The 22,166-nt window shown below is 36.7% G+C and overlaps 1 protein-coding gene across 2 annotated transcripts in view; it reads right to left on the reverse strand.

Annotated features, from left to right (window-relative positions):
• Window positions 1-202: 202 nt before the first annotated feature.
• The window catches only part of LOC138693259 (zinc finger protein ZFP2-like), a 33,152-nt gene continuing 11,188 nt past the window's right edge, over window positions 203-22,166 (reverse strand). For both annotated transcript variants that reach the window (XM_069817099.1, XM_069817100.1), the window contains exons 3-6: window positions 19,451-19,591; window positions 16,403-16,540; window positions 6,856-6,938; window positions 203-4,385 (exon numbers count right to left, since the gene is read on the reverse strand). In XM_069817099.1, coding sequence (XP_069673200.1) covers window positions 3,344-4,385; window positions 6,856-6,938; window positions 16,403-16,540; window positions 19,451-19,591 — 1,404 coding nt within the window. In that variant the 3' untranslated portion in view covers window positions 203-3,343. The remainder of the gene's footprint in view (window positions 4,386-6,855; window positions 6,939-16,402; window positions 16,541-19,450; window positions 19,592-22,166) is intronic.

Below are 22,166 nucleotides of genomic sequence, written 5' to 3' on the forward strand. Positions count from 1 at the left end.
GATGTAGACCTATACTAGTATTTTACTTTGCAGATGCTCATTTATTATAAATAAGATAATTCAACACTGTTTTTTGAGCTCCGGAACTACTGGATTCATATAAAGTGTAAGTGGCATAATGGAACTTTCGTACAAAATTCAATAAAATGAGTTTCCTGAACTTTTTTTTATTTTGTAGATGAAGCTTTATAAAAACGTGACCGGTCAAGTATTAAAGCTTATTATACCTACTTCATTTTCTTATGTCATATAAAGTCCTACTGAACATTTACAGATAGCCGAGGAACTCTTATCAATTAGATAACTTGTTAAAGGAATCTGTAATTTAAGTAGGTTTATAAAGTTAAGCCTGTATTAAACGACCACTGATAGTTCCACGAGAAATTGATATGTAGAGCGGTGACTGTATAATAGGGGGATGCTTTTCTATACAAGTAGTGAATTAAACTACTGCATGTACATGCAATTTTTAGTAGGTTATTTAAGGACGCTGTATCAACTACTGGATTATTTGGCATCGATGGGATTGCTGAGAGTGAGATGGTATTTTGCGAGGTGAACCGAGGATTCGCCATAGAGTAACTGACAGTCGCCTTACGATTGAGGAAAACCTCGGAAAAAACCCTAGTGCAGAACTTTTGTTTTACAGTTTTGTCCACTAACACATCTGAAGTCTGACTAGTATAATATATAGCTAGTTTGCGATGTACGAAATGGAGGAGAAAAAGAACTGGCCACCCTACCCCATTATCTCCTGGCCTAGTTGCCTCATAAGTGGTGTCTTCTCGGTATCACTTGTGACGTTCAGACCTGTTTTCGAACAGTTGACTAAACAAAAACTAATTACTGTGAAAAATATGGAAAGGGGTATTGTTAGTAAAGGAACAGCTTTCCTGTTTTATCACACAGTTTGGCCAACATTTAACATTCATTCTTCAAAAATAAGCTCGTCATCTAAGCTTTATTGTAGAAACTTCATGTAAGTCTACCCATCTCTGTCAAAATCTATTTTGAAATATCTTGTGAGAAGGACTTGGCAATAACAATAAGTGATTCTTTTCAACGTAGGCTACCCCATTGACACAGTTAACCATTCTTTTGAATTTTCCCGTCTTTGTTCTGATTTTATTATCAAGGATTTCGATAATAATGCTCGACAAGCAACTCTGTCTCATTCATATGTTTTATGTCCCTCATGTCATATCCTTCAATGACTGAAGGGAGGCGATCTTTCCAGTCCTCACAAGTTGTTCTTACATTCCCTTCTTCCCCATAGAGTCACTAAAAAATAATATTGTTATGCATACAAAACCTTTCGAGCCAGCAGTTACTAGGAGTGAAATTTGAAATCCCAATTTATGCAGCAATCTCCAAAGACGCTTTTTCTTATTGATGGTCCATTAACATGAATTTTGTTTAAACACTCACTTTTGAGTCATTCGAACAACAGATTTACATCACCAAACTTTTTTTGTCATTTTCTTTTCACGTCCACTCTGTTATAATTTTTTCCTTCCATTTTGAAATTGAATTAATCTGAATTTTGACAAATAATTGAAGAGTCTGTGCTATTTTTTTTTTCCAATAAACCACTTTCACTTTTACGAATCAACTTTATTCGATTCGTCAACGATAATACAATTCTGATTTTACTGAAAATGATTTTAACCGGTTTAACCCACGCCACAAGAAATGAAATTGTTAAACAAGAGAGTAAATGATATGTGGTCAGGCTATGGAGACAACCCTTAAAAAGAATCTCTTTCTCACTAGGAACTCCAACATTCGTTACAGGATTAAAGGATCGGACATTTAGCGCCAATGATTAACATTCTCAAATTTCAAATTAAACTCGAAGGATACAGTAAAGAACCTACTCTCATCAAGTTCTCACAATTTTTTTTCACACATTAAACTCCTGCATTGTAAAATGTTAATACATATTCTAATTTCTTCGTATGTCGGATGGGGACGTTGAGCCTGGCAGCCCTCTTGGTGCTATTCGACAGGAGTAGGCTACGTGCCGGCAATGGCTTTCCCCTTCTGTCTTCCTCATCATCATCATCCTCACCCATTCCCTACACTACACTTACACATACACTCTCCCTAGAACTACACGACATAATTCTTCATTCATAATGTGGCCCGCCAAAGTGTGTGTAACTTCAAAATAGGTCGCAGTCCTGCCATCTACCCGATTTATGCGGAACCCGAATCACGCATGTCAGATGGGTAGGCATTAGATAAACACACATATACATTTTAAAATTCTGCTGAGATGATTAAGAAATGAGGGGGGAGAGCCTGTTCTAAAATAGTGATACAAATACAACTATTTTATGGGATTTTACATCGTTTCATATAAAAATCTGTCTCTAAGAGGAGGTAGTCTCTCAAGAGGAGTGGTATATCAGAGGTCTGACTGTTCCACACTAAACACATAAAAAGATGTTATATAGTCGAGAATACACAGTTCATTTTACACTACTATAATTATTCTTTAATAATAGGACTCATTTACCGTAGTCAGTCTTACAATAAATACTCCTGCAACATTTTGACGTAAACTATACAAAGTGTACAATTTGTTTGAAAGTTCTGAACTACACTTGTATTGAAACTATTTTCCGTTGTGAGTACAGCCGTGAAATAGGAAGAAACTATCGTAAGTTTCATTTCTGGATGGTGCCATCTGACAGGCTCCACCTCAACACTTTCGATTTCAAAATGGTTTCAGTACTTGAGGGCATTTGAAAGAAAAGGATGTCAATCTAAAAAATATTGAGCCCATCTTTAGTGGTAGCAATGGCGGAATTTCCAATTAAAAAAATGTCCTGCAATAGTTGACTGAGCACAATGTCTTCTAGAATGTGTGCGTAAAAAGGTGGGGAATTATAATAAATGATTGATATTGTGTATACAGTATGTGATTATTAAATGCTAGAAGATAAATTAGAAGTCTTCAACTCTGCACTTTTTATCCATAAAATTGAATGTAAATGAATGTAAGATAACACGAGGTAAGAACTGTACATGAACAAGGTATGAAAATATAATCTAATATAAAGTACGCTAAAAAAAGTGTGTGTAAAATTAAAAGCGAATTTGAAGTATTACCGTTTAATATGTAGACATTACTTCTTCCCGTGAGTGGCAACACTGACTTATTGAAATTTGGGACATCTCAAAGCAAAGAAATACTTCTACAAAATTTGCTAAATTTCTTAAGTTTCCAGGAGAAATTTACACATACAATAAATACACCTGTGTGTAACTGTCCATGCGTTTTGAGATTTCTCCAATTCGAGAAACTCTTTCTTTATACATCACAGTTAGATGATGTCTAGCCAGTGTGTGTGACAACGTGTCTTTTTAGTTGTACAGATTGGGAGAAACATTTTTCACAGACATCACATTTAAAAGGTTTCTCCCCTGTGTGTATGCGGGTGTGTGCTTTTAGATTTCTCCTATCAGAGAAACACTTCCCACAAACATTACATTTAAATGGTTTCTCGCCTGTATGTATGCGAACATGAGTTTTTAGATGTCCCGAGTGTGAGAAACCCCTTCCACACATATCGCATCTGAATCGCTTGTTCCCTGTGTCCAAGTGATTATGTTTTGCAGGACTTCTAGAACAGGAAAAATACTCTCCATTAACATCGCTGTTCAATGACCTCTCCTCTGTGTGTAGAATAGCGTGTCTTTTTAGTTGTCCAGACCGTAAGAAACATTGTCCACACACATTGCATTTGTAAGGCTTTTCCCCAGTGTGTATGCGGATGTGCACTTTCAGACAACCCGCATCAGGGAAACACTTCCCACATACATCGCATTCAAATGCTCTCTCGCCGGTGTGAAGGGAAACATGTCTTTTAAGATGTACCGATTGTGGAAAACACTTTCCGCACAAATCGCATTTGAAAGGCTTCTCCCCTGTGTGTATGCGAGTGTGAACTATTAGATTTCTTTTTTCAGAGAAAAACTTCCCACAGACATCACATTTAAATGGTCTCTCGCCTGTATGTATGCGGGCGTGACTTTGTAGACTTCCAGATTGTGAGAAAGACTTTCCACATACATCGCATCTGAATGGCTTGTCCCCTGTGTGCAGGCGAGTATGTATTACAAGACTTCCCGAAGACGAAAACCGCTTTCCACATACATGGCAGTTAAATGATCTCTCGCTTGTGGGTATTCGTGTATCTGCTTCCAAATTCCCAGTTATTGAAGCTGGGTAGATATTTTTGTTGTTTGATATTAAGTTTGTTTCTGATACCGAGAAATCAGAATAGAATGGTCTATCGGCCGTAAGTAAGCTTCTGTGGTTTTCTAGGTGTCCAGCATGCACTGGTGGCACACACTTCTCAGCATAATCCAATATGCTGAAATGAAAATCAAATGTATCAATGTCCACAATATTCAATGTATAAAAATAAATTAAGCCAGAGCCTTCTTTAGTTACAAGAAGGAGCATGGGTAGGTTTGGCAATGCAGAGTGGAGGCAGGCAGAGGCAAAATAAAGGCATGACGTTTGACGTTTTAGTGCTTTGATTTCGTTGTCACATGTACATTTTCGACATTAATTGATACAAACTAAGTGCATATGATCAAGATTCAGCGTATTGATGTACGTAACGGAATCCGAAATGGTATTTTATTTAAATTTCAGAATACCGCCTAAGTACTTGCATACAGCCACTTATAATTTCAAAAAAATTAAAATCATACGTGTTTTCAATTGATGGTACTAGGGAAAATAAATAAATACTTAAAGAAATGTTACTTCTACCAAAAATAAATAACATAACGACATACTTTCGCAATATCCTATTCAAATCAATTAACCATTATGTGGCTATTAAATTGACAATGTTTTGTCGCGTAATGTTGTTTCACATCTGACGTGAAAGGTCTAGAATATCATGTAAGCCTACATTTTAATTCCATGTGATCTGTCGTGCTTTTCAATAAATATTTCCTATACCCAGGAAGCCAGTTTTAGTTTGAACCTCGCCAGTCATCATAACAATACTGTTATACTAAATTATTTGTTATAAATTTTTTAAAATATAATTTTAAATAGGCCAAGGCCAAGTATAAAGATCTATGAAAAAATTAAGAAAAATTCCTTCAACTTACGTAACAAAACACATCATTATCTATTAAGTATGTGCCAATTAGCGTAAACTTAGTGAACTTTAAATCCTGTAAATACGAAGTGAAAAGAAACATGTTTATAACTAATTTATTACAAAATGAATAATATTAATAAATAAACCTTGAAAACCTACAAAGTGAGTGTATGCATCTACAAATTATAGATAGTTCTGAGGCATTCCGAATCTTCAAAGCTGCAATTTACTTTATGGGATCACAAAACAGCTGCTTACAATGAACTTGAAAATCAATGGCGTAACTTTATTGATATAGCAGGCGAGACCCGACAATTTGGCTAGAATTCTGATACATCACAAACCACAAGTAAGACTACAAAAATGTAGTTAATACAATATTTAATATTTACTTTGTCATCACTAACCGTAAAAATTTCCAAAGACTGCAAACATTTTTTTTTTTCATTTATTGTCTTGATTTTATTGCCAACAAGCACATAGTTTATAATACATCAATAATAAACGTTTGGTACAACCGCGAACATAATTCCATCGACACACACTTATATTGTAACATTAATTTACATTGAACATCGGCATTAGCACAAACACGTGTACTGTATGGTCAGCCTCTGGCTGACAGTTTATTACAGTGTTGCCGACGTATGGCTCCAGCTTGTAACTGAAGAAGGCTCTGATTAAGCACATTCAAAAATGTAATAATAATAATAATAATAATAATAATAATAATAAATATTGACACCAGAATCTCTGCAAATTGAATTTGCAATATGTTTACTAACTATTATTTCCAACTTATTTAATGCTACAGAATTCATCAAGACTGAACAGCACGCATTTCACATTATGCTTGCCCAGACCGTATAATTTCTGGGCGACTAGGTTATTATAAAACAGCCACTACAAAGGCCTATGATCACAGCTCATCGGCAACACAATAGTGTGCTGTTCATGGATCTGCAGATGATAACTTCAAACACAAGTATATTACGATGTACCGAAGTACATATGATATTTCAGTGCAGAAATTCTGCGTCATCATATTATAATGGAACAGTGGAACAGAGAAAAATTCTGTCCGGCACTGGAATTTGAACCGGGTTTTCAGCTCTACATGCTGACGCTGTATCCACTAAGCCACACTGGATTCCCATCCCAAATCCTCTCAGTTTAAGTTCCAACTCTTGGGTTCCCTCTAGTGGCCAATCCTCATGCACTGCGTCATAGATGTATGAAAGTGGGATCATGTCCACACACATGTGCAGAGGTGCACTCGTTATGAGTGACTAAGTGGCCGGGATCCTACGGAATAAGCGCCGTCTTAAATCACAAAGTGATTATTTTTCGCATATCATATATCACGATGTACCGAAGTACATATGAAAAATAATCAGTCAGGACCAGCAACTAGCTCCTGATTGACTACTGCTTTCACCAATCAGAATGCGTCTGGTGGACGGGACTAGGAACCAGCTCCTGATTGGCCCGCAGCGGGAAGCCCTATTATTGCATATATACCGGCTAGACATGGTCCCGCATCACTTCATTCCCTGAAGAAGATGACAGAGCTAGCCATCGAAAGCTTGGAAGCAAATCTCCAACTTACCTGGCTGAGAACCTGAGAAGAGTTATTCTATAAAAAAATTAGAGTCCTCCATCATTACATAAACGAAGATGTGAAAGAATAGAAGAAGACAAATCAACACACTACACTTACCTCTCAGTCAACACTTTGTCCTCCTGTGAAGATACTTCCCGTGTCTGTTGCTGCTGAACTCTGTCCAGATCGAAAGGATCTTTCTGAAAAGAGTGTAATTAAGGAAGTGAGATTGGTGCATCGTCTAGATAATTGTTTTCCTATGTCAGTGACTTGATTTTAAATGTTAATGAGCGAAATAAAAGGTAATTTGCTAAGAGACGTCGTTGCACATAGGCCAGTTTTACACTAATCCTAAATATCTTTAGAATCACTTGCTTGTGGGCCGTCCCAAACCGCGACCTCAACCCCTAAGAGCGCCAATCCTTATATACTCGTCAGTCAAGGACTATTGACATAAATAAAAGCAATTAACAATAGGCAATATGTTGATTGTATATACCTGAGCATTTTGTAGTCTGTTAAATAATAGCCTACGTAATATTTTATTGTCATTATGTTCTTGTTACTAGTAATTTTGTTCAATACATTTATATTAAAGGAGCAGTCCGCTATAAAATTCTAAATTTTGATTATATTATAGGAAGTCTACCTAAGTAATCCTTAGATTAACGGCGTTTTTCTCATATCTCTATGCCTTTTAGTTTGTGAAATATTAAATGTCATACTGCAAGCTCTGCATAGCCACTGATCACTTCATAAGAATGCATTGACATACGAGTAAATACATATTTATATGTTACACTCAGTTATTATTAAGTAATTTAGGACCTACCACATGCATATACTGTAATAGTAATAATAAGAATAACTTACCCAAACTCTATCCCACTTTAAATCTCGTGTACAATCCATTCTGTGATTAAAACTTGGATCTGGTAAGGGTTTAAACTGAAAAGGTTTAATATTTCGATCAATTATAACCTTAATCAATGCCTTCACTGAATGAGTGAATGTTTGTGAGACGCGAAATATTCGTTATGAAGGGACTACAGACACGTGTTTATCTCACGTCAGCAATAAATATTAGTACATGGTTTATATTATTCTATTGCACCATAGTTGTTGAGTCTCGCGGTTTAACCTCTGAAACATGTGGATCATCGAATTGCAGTAGTTGATAGCCACGAGCTACTTCCAACACATTTCTCTGTATATTCTTCTCTCCAAGCGTTTTCCTTCCCACTGTATGTTTTCTTTTCCACCCATCGTTCAGTGGCTTTCGAGTACTGGAGTCTGGAGTCAGTTACGTCTCTTTTCACTTTGTAATTATGGTCCATTATCGCAATTATAGTTCTTGTTACCATTCCATCATATGGAAAGTGTTTTCTCTTAGGAGTGTAAACCAATCTCTCGTTATGATATGATTCGAGTTTGCTGGTGTGACAAAACTGATTAGTCTGCTTTAGATCTTTTAAAACGGCAGAGTTGCATATATATATTTTTTTTCAGAGCATTGTAATCGTTGGATCCAGGTTCGATCCATTCCCTCTCGCTATTGTATGGGTGAATGTGTGCACATGTTTTATATGTTTCTGTTCTTGTATATTATAAACATGATTTAATACAGAAATGAAACTGTCTTCTAAGTCGTCTGAATCACCTTCACATGTAGCACATGACCATCATAAATGATTTGTGATGCTGTCTTTCCACATTTGTATTTCCTCATATGTTTTTGAGGCAGCTTTAAGGTTTTTAGATGAGCTTTTTGCCATGTGCCAAATGTCAAATTGATGATCCATCCGTTCATATTTGGTCCTTATCAATTTCTTAATTCCTTTATGGTGGTCCTACAGAAAGAGAGTAATGTTCATTTTTTCTTTTAGACGATCTAGAACTTTTTCGCATGCTGCTTTTTCAAGATTGCCTACAATTAGGCCCTTTTACAGAACTACGAAGTCTATAATCTTATCTGAATCGAGGTCCATTACACTGTAAGTCACATATTTTGCACTGTAACCAGGTGAGTCCTGGCTATCACCGTGATTCGCACGTTTCTATCTTTTAGGGAAAGGAATTGATAAGTTGTTCATGAATCTGAAAATAATTACATCTCCTGTTGGTTCTACGAATTTTGAAATTATTTTATAAAATGCTGTCTTGCCGATGAAACATAGTTGTAAAGTTCATGAAAAATTTTCATACAATTTGTACCTTATACTGCACAAGTATAACGCAGAAGTCACTGCTATGCTTCACATCGGTTCAGACTCCCACTTCCAATTATGGGCATTCTGGCACACTGCATTAACTTTCAGCAATGTTCCTATTGTTTCTACCAAATATTTGTAACAGGGCAATGACAAATATTACAGAAGAGAAACAAAATTTGTAACACTAACCAGGTGCTTAGGAAAATATTTGGGGCTAAGAGAAACAAAATTTGTAACACTAACCAGGTGCTTAGGAAAATATTTGGGGCTAAGAGGGATGAAGTTACAGGAGAATGGAGAAAGTTACACAACGCAGAGCTGAATGCATTGTATACTTCACCGGGCATAATTACGAACATAAAATCCAAAATCCAGACGTTTGAGACGGGCAGGACATGCAGCACGTATGGGCGAATCCAGAAATGCATATAGAATGTTAGTTGGGAGGCCGAAGGGAAAACGACCTTTGGGGAGGCCGAGACGTAGATGGGAAGATAATATTAAAATGGATTTGAGGGAGGTAGGATATGATGGTAGAGACTGGATTAATCTTGTTCAGGATAGGGACCAATAGCGGGCTTATGTGAGGGCGGCAATGAACCTCCGGGTTCCTTAAAAGCCAGTAAGTAACCAGGATACAAAAAAACACCTTTTGGCCCCCCTATATTACTTTCTGTTTCATGTGCAGCGTCCTCAGAACCTGATGAATTAGAATTTGAAGTTTCTTCTTCTATTTGAAAAGATCTGTCCAAGTCAGTTTCTGACTCACCCACATCTGATTCACCACACAGAATTCTTAGCGTCTCGCACCCTATCTCACACTGCACAGCTTTGTTTATATTAGGTTCCTGTGAATTTTCAGCCTCATCGAGAACTACACACACGTCAATATTTTCAGCTATAGATGCATCACTGCAACTTGCTATTACTTCTTCGATGACCTTCTTTCATTTATAAGCAGAGGAGCGCGTAGTATCAGAACTGACTTGGGAAGATTCTCCTTTCAAAAATAAGGAAGGGACAACTGTTTTCTTCATTTTCATAGGAACTTTATTATCTTTCATTAAGCGTCTTTTTAGTAGACATGATTTTTCAAAATAAATTTCATGGAAATGATTAGATCACACAACAGCAGTTTGCGATGGTATTAAATCTTTTCTTTTGATTTTCTTCACCCATGTTTTAAATATTTGCGATGACTTTTCTCTATTCGGAAATACATGAAATGATACCCCTTCTCCATGTTTTGCTTTTGTTGTTCCCTATGAACACGAAAGATCATAATACCACGGCATTTTAAACTGTATTACGATACAATTTCTTCTGTTTAGTCTACCGTAGTTCAAAATCGTTCATATAAAAGAAAATAGCCCTACATAAAACCACAACGTGCGTTGGTATGTGCCGTTTTATGATTAAATGAGAAGCAAAATATGACTTCACGCAATCACAACTAAGTAAAAAATTCTGTTCACGTGTACTACGGCGCGAGAAGATTATTTATTACAAAGCATTGCACTCGGGGATGTTCTCGGTCTACTACGCATCACACCAGTTCAGTGGCTATGACGTCATAAGTATTTGTGCGGAGTCAGCAACTCAAGAACCATGCCTCGCATTGACATGCGACAAATTACATTCTACTTAGATTGAAAAACGTGTTTGATTAAAGCCAACTTAATTGTATTGCGGACTGCCCCTTTAACAATAGATATCTCAGTCATGACAACCTTATAATTTATCCGATCAACTGAATAATCGATCTTGCTACATACAACATAATTATATTATAACTGATTTTCTTTGCGTTTTTTAACTCATCATATTAAACAGAGAAATGGAATAACTTCACAAATATGCACAAGCCACAAATTAATAAATATATCACGCTTAATAAATTTAATTTACACAATTCTACTCAGTAAACAATTCGCATACAAAAAAATCTGAGGTTCCAAAACAAAAAATGAATGTCAGTTTTTGGAGACAATGAGATTTTGCGATGTGTGTTTAGAGTTGCCAACTCTGGTAAATAAAATTATAGGCGATTTTACACATGCAGCAAATTTATATGAATAAAAGTAAATTCGTATACCAAGTACAGGTTCGACTAAGGAAATAGTTCCTTTTTCCTGAACTGTATACATACCGGTAAAAAAAGGTAAAGGTATCCCCGTAACATGCCACGAAGGCACTTGAGGGGCATGGAGGTAGAGCCCCATGCTTTCCATGACCTCGGCACTAGAATGAGGTGGTGTGGTTGGCACCACGCTCTGACCGCCTTTTACCCCCGGGAAAGACCAGGTACTCAATTTTATAGGAGGCTGAGTGAACCTCGGGGCCGTTCTGAAAGTTTGGCAACGAGAAAAAATCCTGTCACCACCTGGGATCGAACCCCGGACCTTCCAGTCCGTAGCCAGCTGCTCTACCAACTGAGCTACCCGGATACTGGTACTAGTAACATCTCATACGAGCTTACTTATGTTTCAGGCACTATGTTATAGGGAATTAAAAAAAACAACCCTGAAAATGTCTTTGAATTATACTATCGAGTAGTAGAAAGTAGATGCGATCACTGGGAGAGTTGAAAAGTCCACCCAACCCGCACAACACACGCACCTTACTTATTTAACAAAATCCTCGTCCGTGAATGAAGAAGACAGCCATATTTCGTCAAGTACTCGATGCCTGTGTTTGGCCGAAAGAAAGAGCATTTCGAGCGCTACTTTGTCGAGTACATATTCAAAGCGAACTTTCCCAGATCCCGTCTGTCGTGCAAGTTCTACAAAAGGGCGGCACTGCTCTATCCACCACAATCATAAATGGTATTACCATAAACCTAAGCCAACCTATAGTCCCATTGCTCTTATTTCCGACAGCCAATCACGTTGCAGGTCGGCTACATTTAAATGTGTGCGTCTTGTGATTCGCTGATGATGACGTTATGCATTTCCTAAGGCTCGATAAATGAAGAGTCCACTGCAAGAATGATGGATGTCATCTGGAATACATTTTGCAGGAGAAGCAATTGAAAGTTTGAAATGCTGAGTGCTCAAAGCTTAACTGTGATTTTCCGATCATTATTGGACAATGACTATCAGTGTTAATGCCATATAACTCTGTATGTACATTCTATATGTCTTAAGCTATGCATTGACAGTCTTAGTTCATTTTCGACAAGAAAGTGACATCCATCATTCTTGCAGTGGACTCTTCAAATACTTAAATCAGTCGCCCGCCATTTTGGCTCTTTCGTTAGCGTTCACAGAAAGCACACGAGGACGTTATTTGCCACTCAATTATTTGCTGAATTACAATGCGTTTGATTTATTATCATAGGAGCTACGACATGATAATGTTTAACGGTGTGGCAAATAGATTCCTCGTCTGGTAGCTCGGGAACGAAAGAACAAAAATGGCGAACAATACTACCTACTTAGACTTTATAGAGCCTTCACTTCCTAAGACGTAAGAAAAGAGGAAGGAGTCACGCAGGGAATAAAAGCATCGCAAGAGAGTAATGAAGTGCTTTGTATGGAGTGTGGCATTGTAAGGAGCAGAAACATGGGTATTACGACGAAATGAAGAGAAAGGAATAGAAGCTTTTGAAATGTGGATATAGAGAAGAATAGAGCATGCAAAATGGATAGACAAAATAAGAAATGAATTTGTGTTGGATAGAGTGAAGAAAGAATGAAGCTGAAACTGATCCGAAAGACAAAAAGGAATTGGTTGGATCATTGACTGAGATGAAACTGCTTACTGAAAGATGCACTGGAAGGAATGGTGGATGGGAGAAGAGTTCGGGGCAGAAGAAGATATCACTAAGATATGTGGAGAGTAAGAGGAAGGCAGAAAATAGGAAGGATTTGAGAATGCTGGGTTTGCAGTGAAAGATCTGCCTATGGGTAAAACACTTACTTATGTATGTATTGATAAATGCACGATAAAGTATTTGAATATTCCCGATAAAATAATTCAGAGAAATATTATAGCAATGACAATAAACCGTTTATTGCATACCAAAATGCGAATTTATTACCAAGGTAGTTGACGTAACCTAATTCAAAGTACGACGTCATATCGCCGGCCCGGATGGCTCAAGAGGTAGGGGCACGGCATGTCTCTATTGCTTGGTCTGAAGGGTTATGGGTTAGAGTCCCGCCTCGGGCAGGGGTGTTGTGTTTGTATTAGTGTAAGTAAAACAAAAGAAACAAATGAAAACAGAAAACAAAGATAACTTTGGTAAACAGCCTCTGGCTGGTCTAAATTAAAAGAAAAAAAAATGGCAGCTGTTTCTCCACCACACACTTTTATGACATCACTAATAACTTTTTACTAATGCTATGCAATTGTTGTACATTATTTTGTGGAACAGAAAGTCACAGCTACATATTATACGAGAAGTTTTACCAATAACTAATGCATTAGACCATACTTTTGCGGGATAGGGCCCACTAGAAAATAGATTAATAAAATTAACACATAACATAAAAAAATACTACACTGAAATGAATAAGAATATTGCATAATGTGTCTCATTCACAGTAAAAGACATAACACATTTATATGTGTTTCAAACTCTATTAATAATAAATACATTTCGTTACCAAAAGGTAAAGTAAATAAAACAATAATGTCATCTGTGGATTAAGTTTCCCTGTATATCACAAAATTATGAAAATATTTTAAAAGTTGACAACATAGTGATCAGCTAACCCTAAGTACGTTGTAACTCGTGACTAGGATACGCTGCAGATGTATTACAAATTCAAATTTATATATATATATATATATATATATATATATATATATATATATATGTTATGTTTTATTTAACGACGCTCGCAACTGCAGAGGTTATATCAGCGTCGCCGGATGTGCCGGAATTTTGACCTGCAGGAGTTCTTTTACATGCCAGTAAATCTACTGACATGAGCCTGTCACATTTAAGCACACTTAAATGCCATCGACCTGGCTCGGGATCGAATCCGCAACCTTGGGCATAGAAGGCCAGCGCTATACCAACTCGCCAACAAGTATATATATATATATATATATATATATATATATATATATATATATATATATATACAGGGTGATTCGAAAGTCACGCGACATAATTATTATACAGATAGGCAGAAATGGAAACAGGAGAAAGTTGTTGGAAATAGGTAGTTTTCAATCTAATGTCCTTCAATTTTCAATGTAGAATGCACCGTTGAGGTTGCACATTATTACGACACATCTGCCAGTCCCAATGATGTCATATGTATATATATATATATATATATATATATATATATATATATATATATATATATATACACACAGAGTGCAAGTGAAATAATCCTGCAGATTGAAAGGTACGATAGGGTACACTTAAATGAATATAAATTAAGTTGGTGGTTTCAACAGTCTGGCAACATTGCCACTAACACACTGCTCTTTCTTCTCGTAATATAGATGTAAAAATTCAACAAATTCAGATCTGTCTGTCTTATTGAACTACCTCCTATCTCCCTTTCTGGGTACAACATTGCAAGCTAGTCGAATCAGTCAATGGCTTCAATTAATGGTTTTTAAATTGAACTGACAAGAAAATCTTCCATGCTACTGATATACGCCAGAGGGATAAATGATTCTTTATCAGATTTTCTATCGATATGGGAAAAATCACGATCCTACTTTGAATAGTTCCCGAATAAAATGGTGTTAAACATTTGGAAAGAAACATTTCTTTCTGGAAAACTGAACTTTCTACAACTATATAGTCCGGGTCAGCTTACTTAATATCCTAAGGATGAAACCTAATCATTTTTCCCTCATTACTACATATGCTAGTGGATTATAGTGATTTTCTAGCTTTCACAATCAGGTTAAATTTTCTTTCCTACCAACTTCGTTTCGAATTTTGGGTACTGACAAATACTAGAACTGGCAGTTATTTTTTAACTGTTATGTTGGCATCAATAACTTCGTTTGTCAATAAAACAAACTGATGAAAATGCAAGTACCCTAGGCTTGTGAATTAATAATTAATTTTATTAGTAATACCTGTATTAATATTAATATCAATACACAATTCAGTTCTGTTTCGTTGTGATTCCAATTCAACTCTATATTCAGGTAAGTGTAATTAAATAAGAGATAACTTATAGACCTACTTGGTATGAAACATGCATGTAAATATATTGACATTTTAATGAAATTCTTTCGTGTTTAGATATTTATTAAAATGTCCAAGAGAGGAACTAGCATGGCAGCGACTTCTCCAAGAAAGAAAGTGCTTGAAAGTATTTTAAGTAAGCTATACACTTTAAAGTGGTGTTCTGTTTTCGGAATTCGTACTAATCATTTCACGTGATCAAACTACATTTTTAAGTTAGGTCTCTTGAATCGTAAACTGTTTAGTTAAAGCAATGAATTTCATGTTGCCAGACAAAATACATTTTAATATTAGATCAGACTAATCCTAATTATCAACATAATATGCGAGAATTCCAGAAGGAAAATATACTATTTCAGAAGTTATTGAATCATGGAGAAAACACCTCGAAACATAAGGATGAGATGCGGTAATCAGAACATAGCACTGTGATTTTTCCCTCTTTGGTGATAACTGGTATTATTTGGCAACACTGAAGAGACGACCAAATTAGACTTTTAGGAACTACATTTACGTGATCCTCACTTTACTATTACACTTTTTATTATATACAACATGAGCCATTCGCTCTGAAAATCTACTGGATTATTTGACTTGTATCCTGTATGTATGGATGTAGCAAATTTTTTTTTTTTGTTTAGTCAACTGTCCGAAGAAAGGTCTGAACCTCACAAGTGATACTAAGAAGGCACCACTTATGAGGCAACTAAGCCAGGAGATAGGGTGGCCAGTTCCTTTCCCCCCTCCATTGCATACATCGCCGACTAGCTACATATTACACTAGTAAGACTTCAGATGCATGCAAACAATTGTCCTTCCTCTGACGCATATTGTCAAGTGAGATGTACTGCCTGATAATAGATATACATATCAACCAGAACCTCAATCAGAGGATGTATCATATATATATATATATATATATACACACACACTCCAGAGTCAATTTAAGGAAAGCGTTAATTTTTAGACATACCTATCAAGAACTCGGGATACAGCAAGAAAATTGTAAAATCAAAATAAAAGTGTCCCTAGGCACTACATCTTCGCACTTGTTCGTTTCAAGAACATATTACTTAAAAAGTAAAATACGATGAGCTGAAAATATTTTTAAATATAAATACAGATATTATCATAGTTAAAATTTAGGGTTTGTGGAAAAAGAGCAGTGAGTAATTTTACATATAAAATATCAATGGTTCTGTCATATGCTAAAATCCCTGTAGGTACAGCATTATGGGAACTGTGTCTACGACGAAAGGGATACACTATGCCCTCCACTTACCTCAGCTTTGCAATTTATTGTAGCAAAATTAGTTGGCAGTGCAGCTGTCTCAACTTTAGTATCTGATGTGAGATCACAACTGTGGTCCTCACATTCCGTCTTCATTCCAGCCACGTAGGAATGCAATAAATGCCCATCCTGTAGAAGACAGATACATGATGCATATGTAACATACTTTAGCATATTATGTTTCACAAAAAGAAATTCTTTTATTTCTTAAAGTGATTAACATATGATCATGTGTGTAATAGCATCCAAATGACAATATAGAAGATAAAAATTAATTCTACATCTCTGAATGTTTTCTTTCCTGATATGGATATTATTTATGGTTCTCATCAACAGATACACAGCAATACTTAACATAAGAAGTAGGCCTATATGTAATCTGAAGAACGACTCCACGAACTTAATTGACGTTCAAGTTCTATATAAGGAGCATGAGTAATTTGTATTACATCGTGGCAATATTCTGTTGAGATAAACAGCGTTTCATTATCAATTTAAGCTAAGGCCTACAATTTCTTCATTGTCATTGCAAGTAGAGAATGTAGATACAAAACCCAATGGAAAGATAGAGAGTGGTGATATGTTAATACTGATTGAGACCTCGTGCTACAACTAATGCCGAGGAAATCATTCCACAATAGGATGACCTCTTCTCTGTCCGAATTAACTAATTTGAAAAATTCTGCGATAATCTTGGGCAGTGAAAACATTTACTAATTTCTATAACATGAAACAATTGTCAAGGTCAGTGTTTGTAGAACACATTTTAGCAAAATTGTGTTGGGCAAACAACGGGGTTTACAAAACATTGGGAAGATGTCCGCCGTTCTCTTCTTCAACGTACAGCATTCTGACTGCCACACCATGCACAGCATTTTACAGATAATGTCTTGGAATATTGGTAATTTCTTGCGAGATGGCAACTTTCAGTTGCATAGTGTTGTTGGATGTGTCAGGAAAACGCGTTCTTTAAGGTAACCCCACAACCAAAAGTTGGCCGAATTGAAATCTGGAGATCGCGGAGGCCACATTGTTGGAAAGTGCCTTCTGAAGTCACGATCGCCAAACATCTGCGTAATTAATTGTTTTGCAGAGATAAAGATGTGGCGTGGAGCGCTATCTTGCATGAAGATTATGTTTTCCATATCGTGATTCCTCAGTCTAGGGATGACGAAGTTCTGTAACATGCTGTAGTAGCGCTCCCCGTTTACTGAAAGTCTGTCTTATTCCATTATTGCCCACACCTCTGGAGTAACGGTTAGCGCGTCTGGCCGGGAAAAAAGGTGGCCCGAGTTCAATTCCCGGTCGGGGCAAGTTACCTGGTTGATATTTTTTTCCGGGGTTTCCCCTCAACCCAATAAGAGAAAATGCTGGGTAACTTTCGGTGCTGGACCTCGGACTCATTTCACCGGCATTATCACCTTCATTTCATTCAGACGCTAAATAATCTAAGATGATAAAGCGTCGTAAAATAACCTACTAAAAAAATTAATGGTGGAATTAATACGCATAATTGAGGGTCGTTTTCCGACAAAAGCCATCAGTAGGCACTTTCCAAATATGTGACCTCCGCAATCTCCAGATTTCAATCCGGCCGACTTTTGGTTGCGGAGTTACCTTAAAGAACGAGTTTTCCTGACACGTCCAACAACACTACTGCAACTGAAAGCTGCCATCTCGCCAATACTCCAAGACATTATCTGCAAAAATGCTGTGCATGGTGTTGCAGACAGAATGCTGTACGTTGAAGAAGAGAACGGCGGACATCTTCCCAATGTTTTGTAAACCCCGTTGTTTGCCCAACACTGTGATGTTTTTGTTTTTTCCCCTATTTCAAATATTATAATATTTATAGGGGTTTAATGTATGAACTGACTCTTGAAATACCCTATATATTAGGTTATTGTTTGTCTTTTGTGAAGTAACGAAATTAATATAAAGTTTCTTTGTCTTAAAAATGGCATATGATAGTTGAAAATATAACATTTCTAATGTCAATAAACTAAGCGGGATGAAGTTACAGGAGAATAGAGAAAGTTACACAACGGAGAACTGCATGCATTGTATTCTTCACCTGACATAATTAGGAACATTAAATCCAAACGTTTGAGATGGGCAGGGCATGTAGCACGTATGGGCGAATCCAGAAGTGCATATAGAGTGTTAGTTGGGAGACCGGAGGGAAAAAGACCTTTGGGGAGGCCGAGACGTAGATGGGAGATAATATTAAAATGGATTTGAGGCAGGTGGGATATGATGATAGAGACTGGATTAATCTTGCACAGGATAGGGACCGATGGCGGGCTTATGTGAGGGCGGCAATGCACCTTCGGGTTCCTTAAAAGCCATTTGTAAGTAAGTAATGTCAATAAAACTTCACACTATATAATTAGTAATTTTTTTGGCCAAGACAGTGTCAACCCACAGAACAGTATACATATAAATACAAATTTTTAATATAAAATAATAAAAAATATGTACAATATATTTCACATTTTAATTAAGAATATATCAAGGAAACTCATTATACATGTAGAATGAAAAATTTAACTTTTTTTTTGTGATTTGAGGATTTGATCAAACATTCAACTTGCCTTCTAACAAAAGTGTAAAAATGTGGCTTGGCACTTTCTTGCCAGGACCCCCTCAATTCTCACAAATCTCACGTGTGTCAAATGTGTGAGCCTAAATCTAGCCTTTGGTTTTGCGGAAATAGCATTTAGATTATCAATCATTAGGAGATATTCAAGATGGTAATATTAGGCATTTCACGCTATTTAGCAAGATCTGAAACCTTGCCAAAAATAACTGTATTATCATTGAAAAAATTTTCTTCAAAATTTAAGCCATATCGCACTTTAAATTAAGGCTATTCTGCAACACAGAGATTAGTAGCAATAGCACACTGACAGTTTTATTGTTCCCACTGTAAAACAAAATCTGCTTTCGCACAGCTATACAGAGAAGGATTCTGTGAGGAACAAAATACAAATTAAACACTGGAAAGAAGAGCCACCACACCCAATGAGCTCCACTCACCTCGGCTTCACACTTTACCACGGGAAAATTATTGGGTAATATAATTTCTTCAAATTTTATCTCTGCATTGTGACCCTCGCAGCTCTCGTCCACACATTCCTTCTTTATCTTAGTCACGTGCAAATCCAATAAACTCCCTTCCTGCAAAACACAGAGACATTATAAATAAGTAATATATTACAATGTGACAGAAGCTGATCACCAGTGTTATAAGTTTCACTCTGGGTCTGCATGATAGTGTTTCAATAATACTTGTAGCACAGGAGGTAAAAATTATGAAAATAATTAAAGGAAAAATGGAGAATAGATTTTAAAAGCAGCATAAGTCGGAAAAAAAGTAAAACTTCACCTGGTAAGTTTGAATTAATTACAGCCAAATCTGTATTGGCGTCCAATTCACATTATACAATGCTTTCTATACAGTGACTGTAATGTTTCCTTATTCAATTTTACACTCAGGAATGCCCTGAAAGTAGTTTATATACTAAACTCCAACTGAACAAAATGCCAACAAGTGTTATTGGAACCCAAATACAATGCGAAAAATATGACTAATTTATGTCATCCAGGAAGTCTCTTTACAACGCATTTTTTATTTACAAGAAAGTCTTTGATATGGTACATTTTATTTTGAGACAGGCTTTACAAATGAAATGTGAACACCTGCAACAATGCTCAGTTTAATTTTTCTAGGTGGCGATAATTCGAATGAACACATCCAACAATACTTACTAATTCGTTTACTCTTTCCACTTATTGTTAGTAATAAACAGAGTTTAAAATCGTTAGAACATTTGGTTAGTTTCAGTATATACGTGTGCGCGAATGATAGTGCGATTATTTTATCAAAGGTACTTTATTTAGATTTTATGGACAAATTTTTAATTCAAAAAACTTAATCTGAATTAAGTTCTGGGTTAGATGACAGTAGTGCTAATTCAAATAATGTGAGCGAAAGTTCCCTTCAGGATTCGCAAAAATGTACTGCGTTTCGTAAATATTACAGTAATAAATACTGGCAATATGGTTTTACGTGGCGTGGAGATGAATATAAACAAAATCTCGAGTGTCTTATACACGGAAATGTTTTGTAAAATCAGTGCTGAATAAACTGAAAAGACATTTAGAACTGCCGTTTTCAAAGTCATACTTATGTCAATCACCATTTTCTACCATGAAAATAGTGAACTCTAAACAAAGTAACATACTGCTGCATCTTGAAGGTGATTTATGTGTTCGCCTATCAATCATAAGGCCACATATAGAAAAATTTTATGCAACCCATCAAGCACAGACTTCACATTAATTTAAATAGGTGAGTTTCCAAAAACGATAATATAAATATTTTATTGGACATCCAGAATAGACAGGTTGAGATTTTTGACTCATACCTTTGTTTTTTTTTTTCTAATGCCACTCAAGTTGTAGTTTTCTTTTTCTTTCAGATTGCGTGTCGACATCGACCTATTTACAATACTGGATGTCCGACACTAGACAGAAATTATTAGTGCTTTTTTCTGACAGATCGCTCTGGAATGGTATTCTGGCACATTTTTGTTACTTTTTCATCATGGAACCGAAATATGTGTAAATAACTACTATGGCACATAACACATTCCGGCTGAGGCTCGCCACGTAGGAGATGTCCATGCGTCAGATGATGGCCAATCCTCAACCGGGTGAGTAAAACTTCTTCATGTCATGACGCTCTTGTGGACGAATCCCAAACGCGAACAGTATTCTTTATTCTTCGTAACTCATTTCCCCCTTGTGCAGACCATTCTCCTTTCCATTGCCACCAGGTAATTTTGAATATCTTGCCACATCTCACGCCAATACACCTCAGACACATTCATAGCACCGTCACTTGCTGCATCATCCGCAGCCTCGTTTCCAAAAATACCAACATGACCCGGAGTCCACACTACTCCAATCTCATAATCAGAGGTTAGGAGAGTGTGGTAAAGTTCTTGGGTTCTCAACACAAGAGGGTCATCAGAATTCAAATGCTGCAGGGACTGAATGCACATAAAGAGTCGGAGCAAATCTGCCCCGGGGTAGTCTAATTAAAAACAATACAGCTCCATAAAAAGCATATAGTTCTGCGGTAAAAACACTGGTGTACTGGCTCAATTTATATTTAAATATCTGTCCATTTGCAACAAAGGAACAACCAATACAATCATTTACTGGGATCCGTCTGTAAAAACTAAAGAATAATTTAGAAACTGTGATAAAAGTTCACAAAAACGAAGTCTGTAAGCAAAAGCTGGTGTAAAATTTTTAAAACACCGGCTCAGACTTACGTCAAACATGGGACGTCGCATAGTCCACGGTCGAGTGGTGGTATACTCCAGTGTGCGAACTGTTGGCAGGCGGATGTCGAGCTCGGACAGCAGTTCACAATACCGCACACCTGCTGGACGAAGTCTCCGTGGATTTTCACTGTATCGGCCATAAAGAGACAGATAGTAAAAGGAATCGTTAGAATTGTGCTCGGGCTGTAAGCGGAGCTTCATACAAGCACAATACATTACGTCGCCGATACAGTGATGGTTCACCCGCTTCGCAATACAGGCTCTCTATCCGACTCGTTCGTAAGGCACCTGTAGCAAGTCGTATCCCATGACGATGGATAGTGTCTATCAGACGTAACTTGGATTTATTTCCTGAGTCATAGATAAAACAGCCAAAATCCAGCTTTGACTGGATAAGA

Source organism: Periplaneta americana, chromosome 17 (genome assembly GCF_040183065.1).
Source record: "Periplaneta americana isolate PAMFEO1 chromosome 17, P.americana_PAMFEO1_priV1, whole genome shotgun sequence".
Lineage (NCBI taxonomy): Eukaryota > Metazoa > Arthropoda > Insecta > Blattodea > Blattidae > Periplaneta > Periplaneta americana.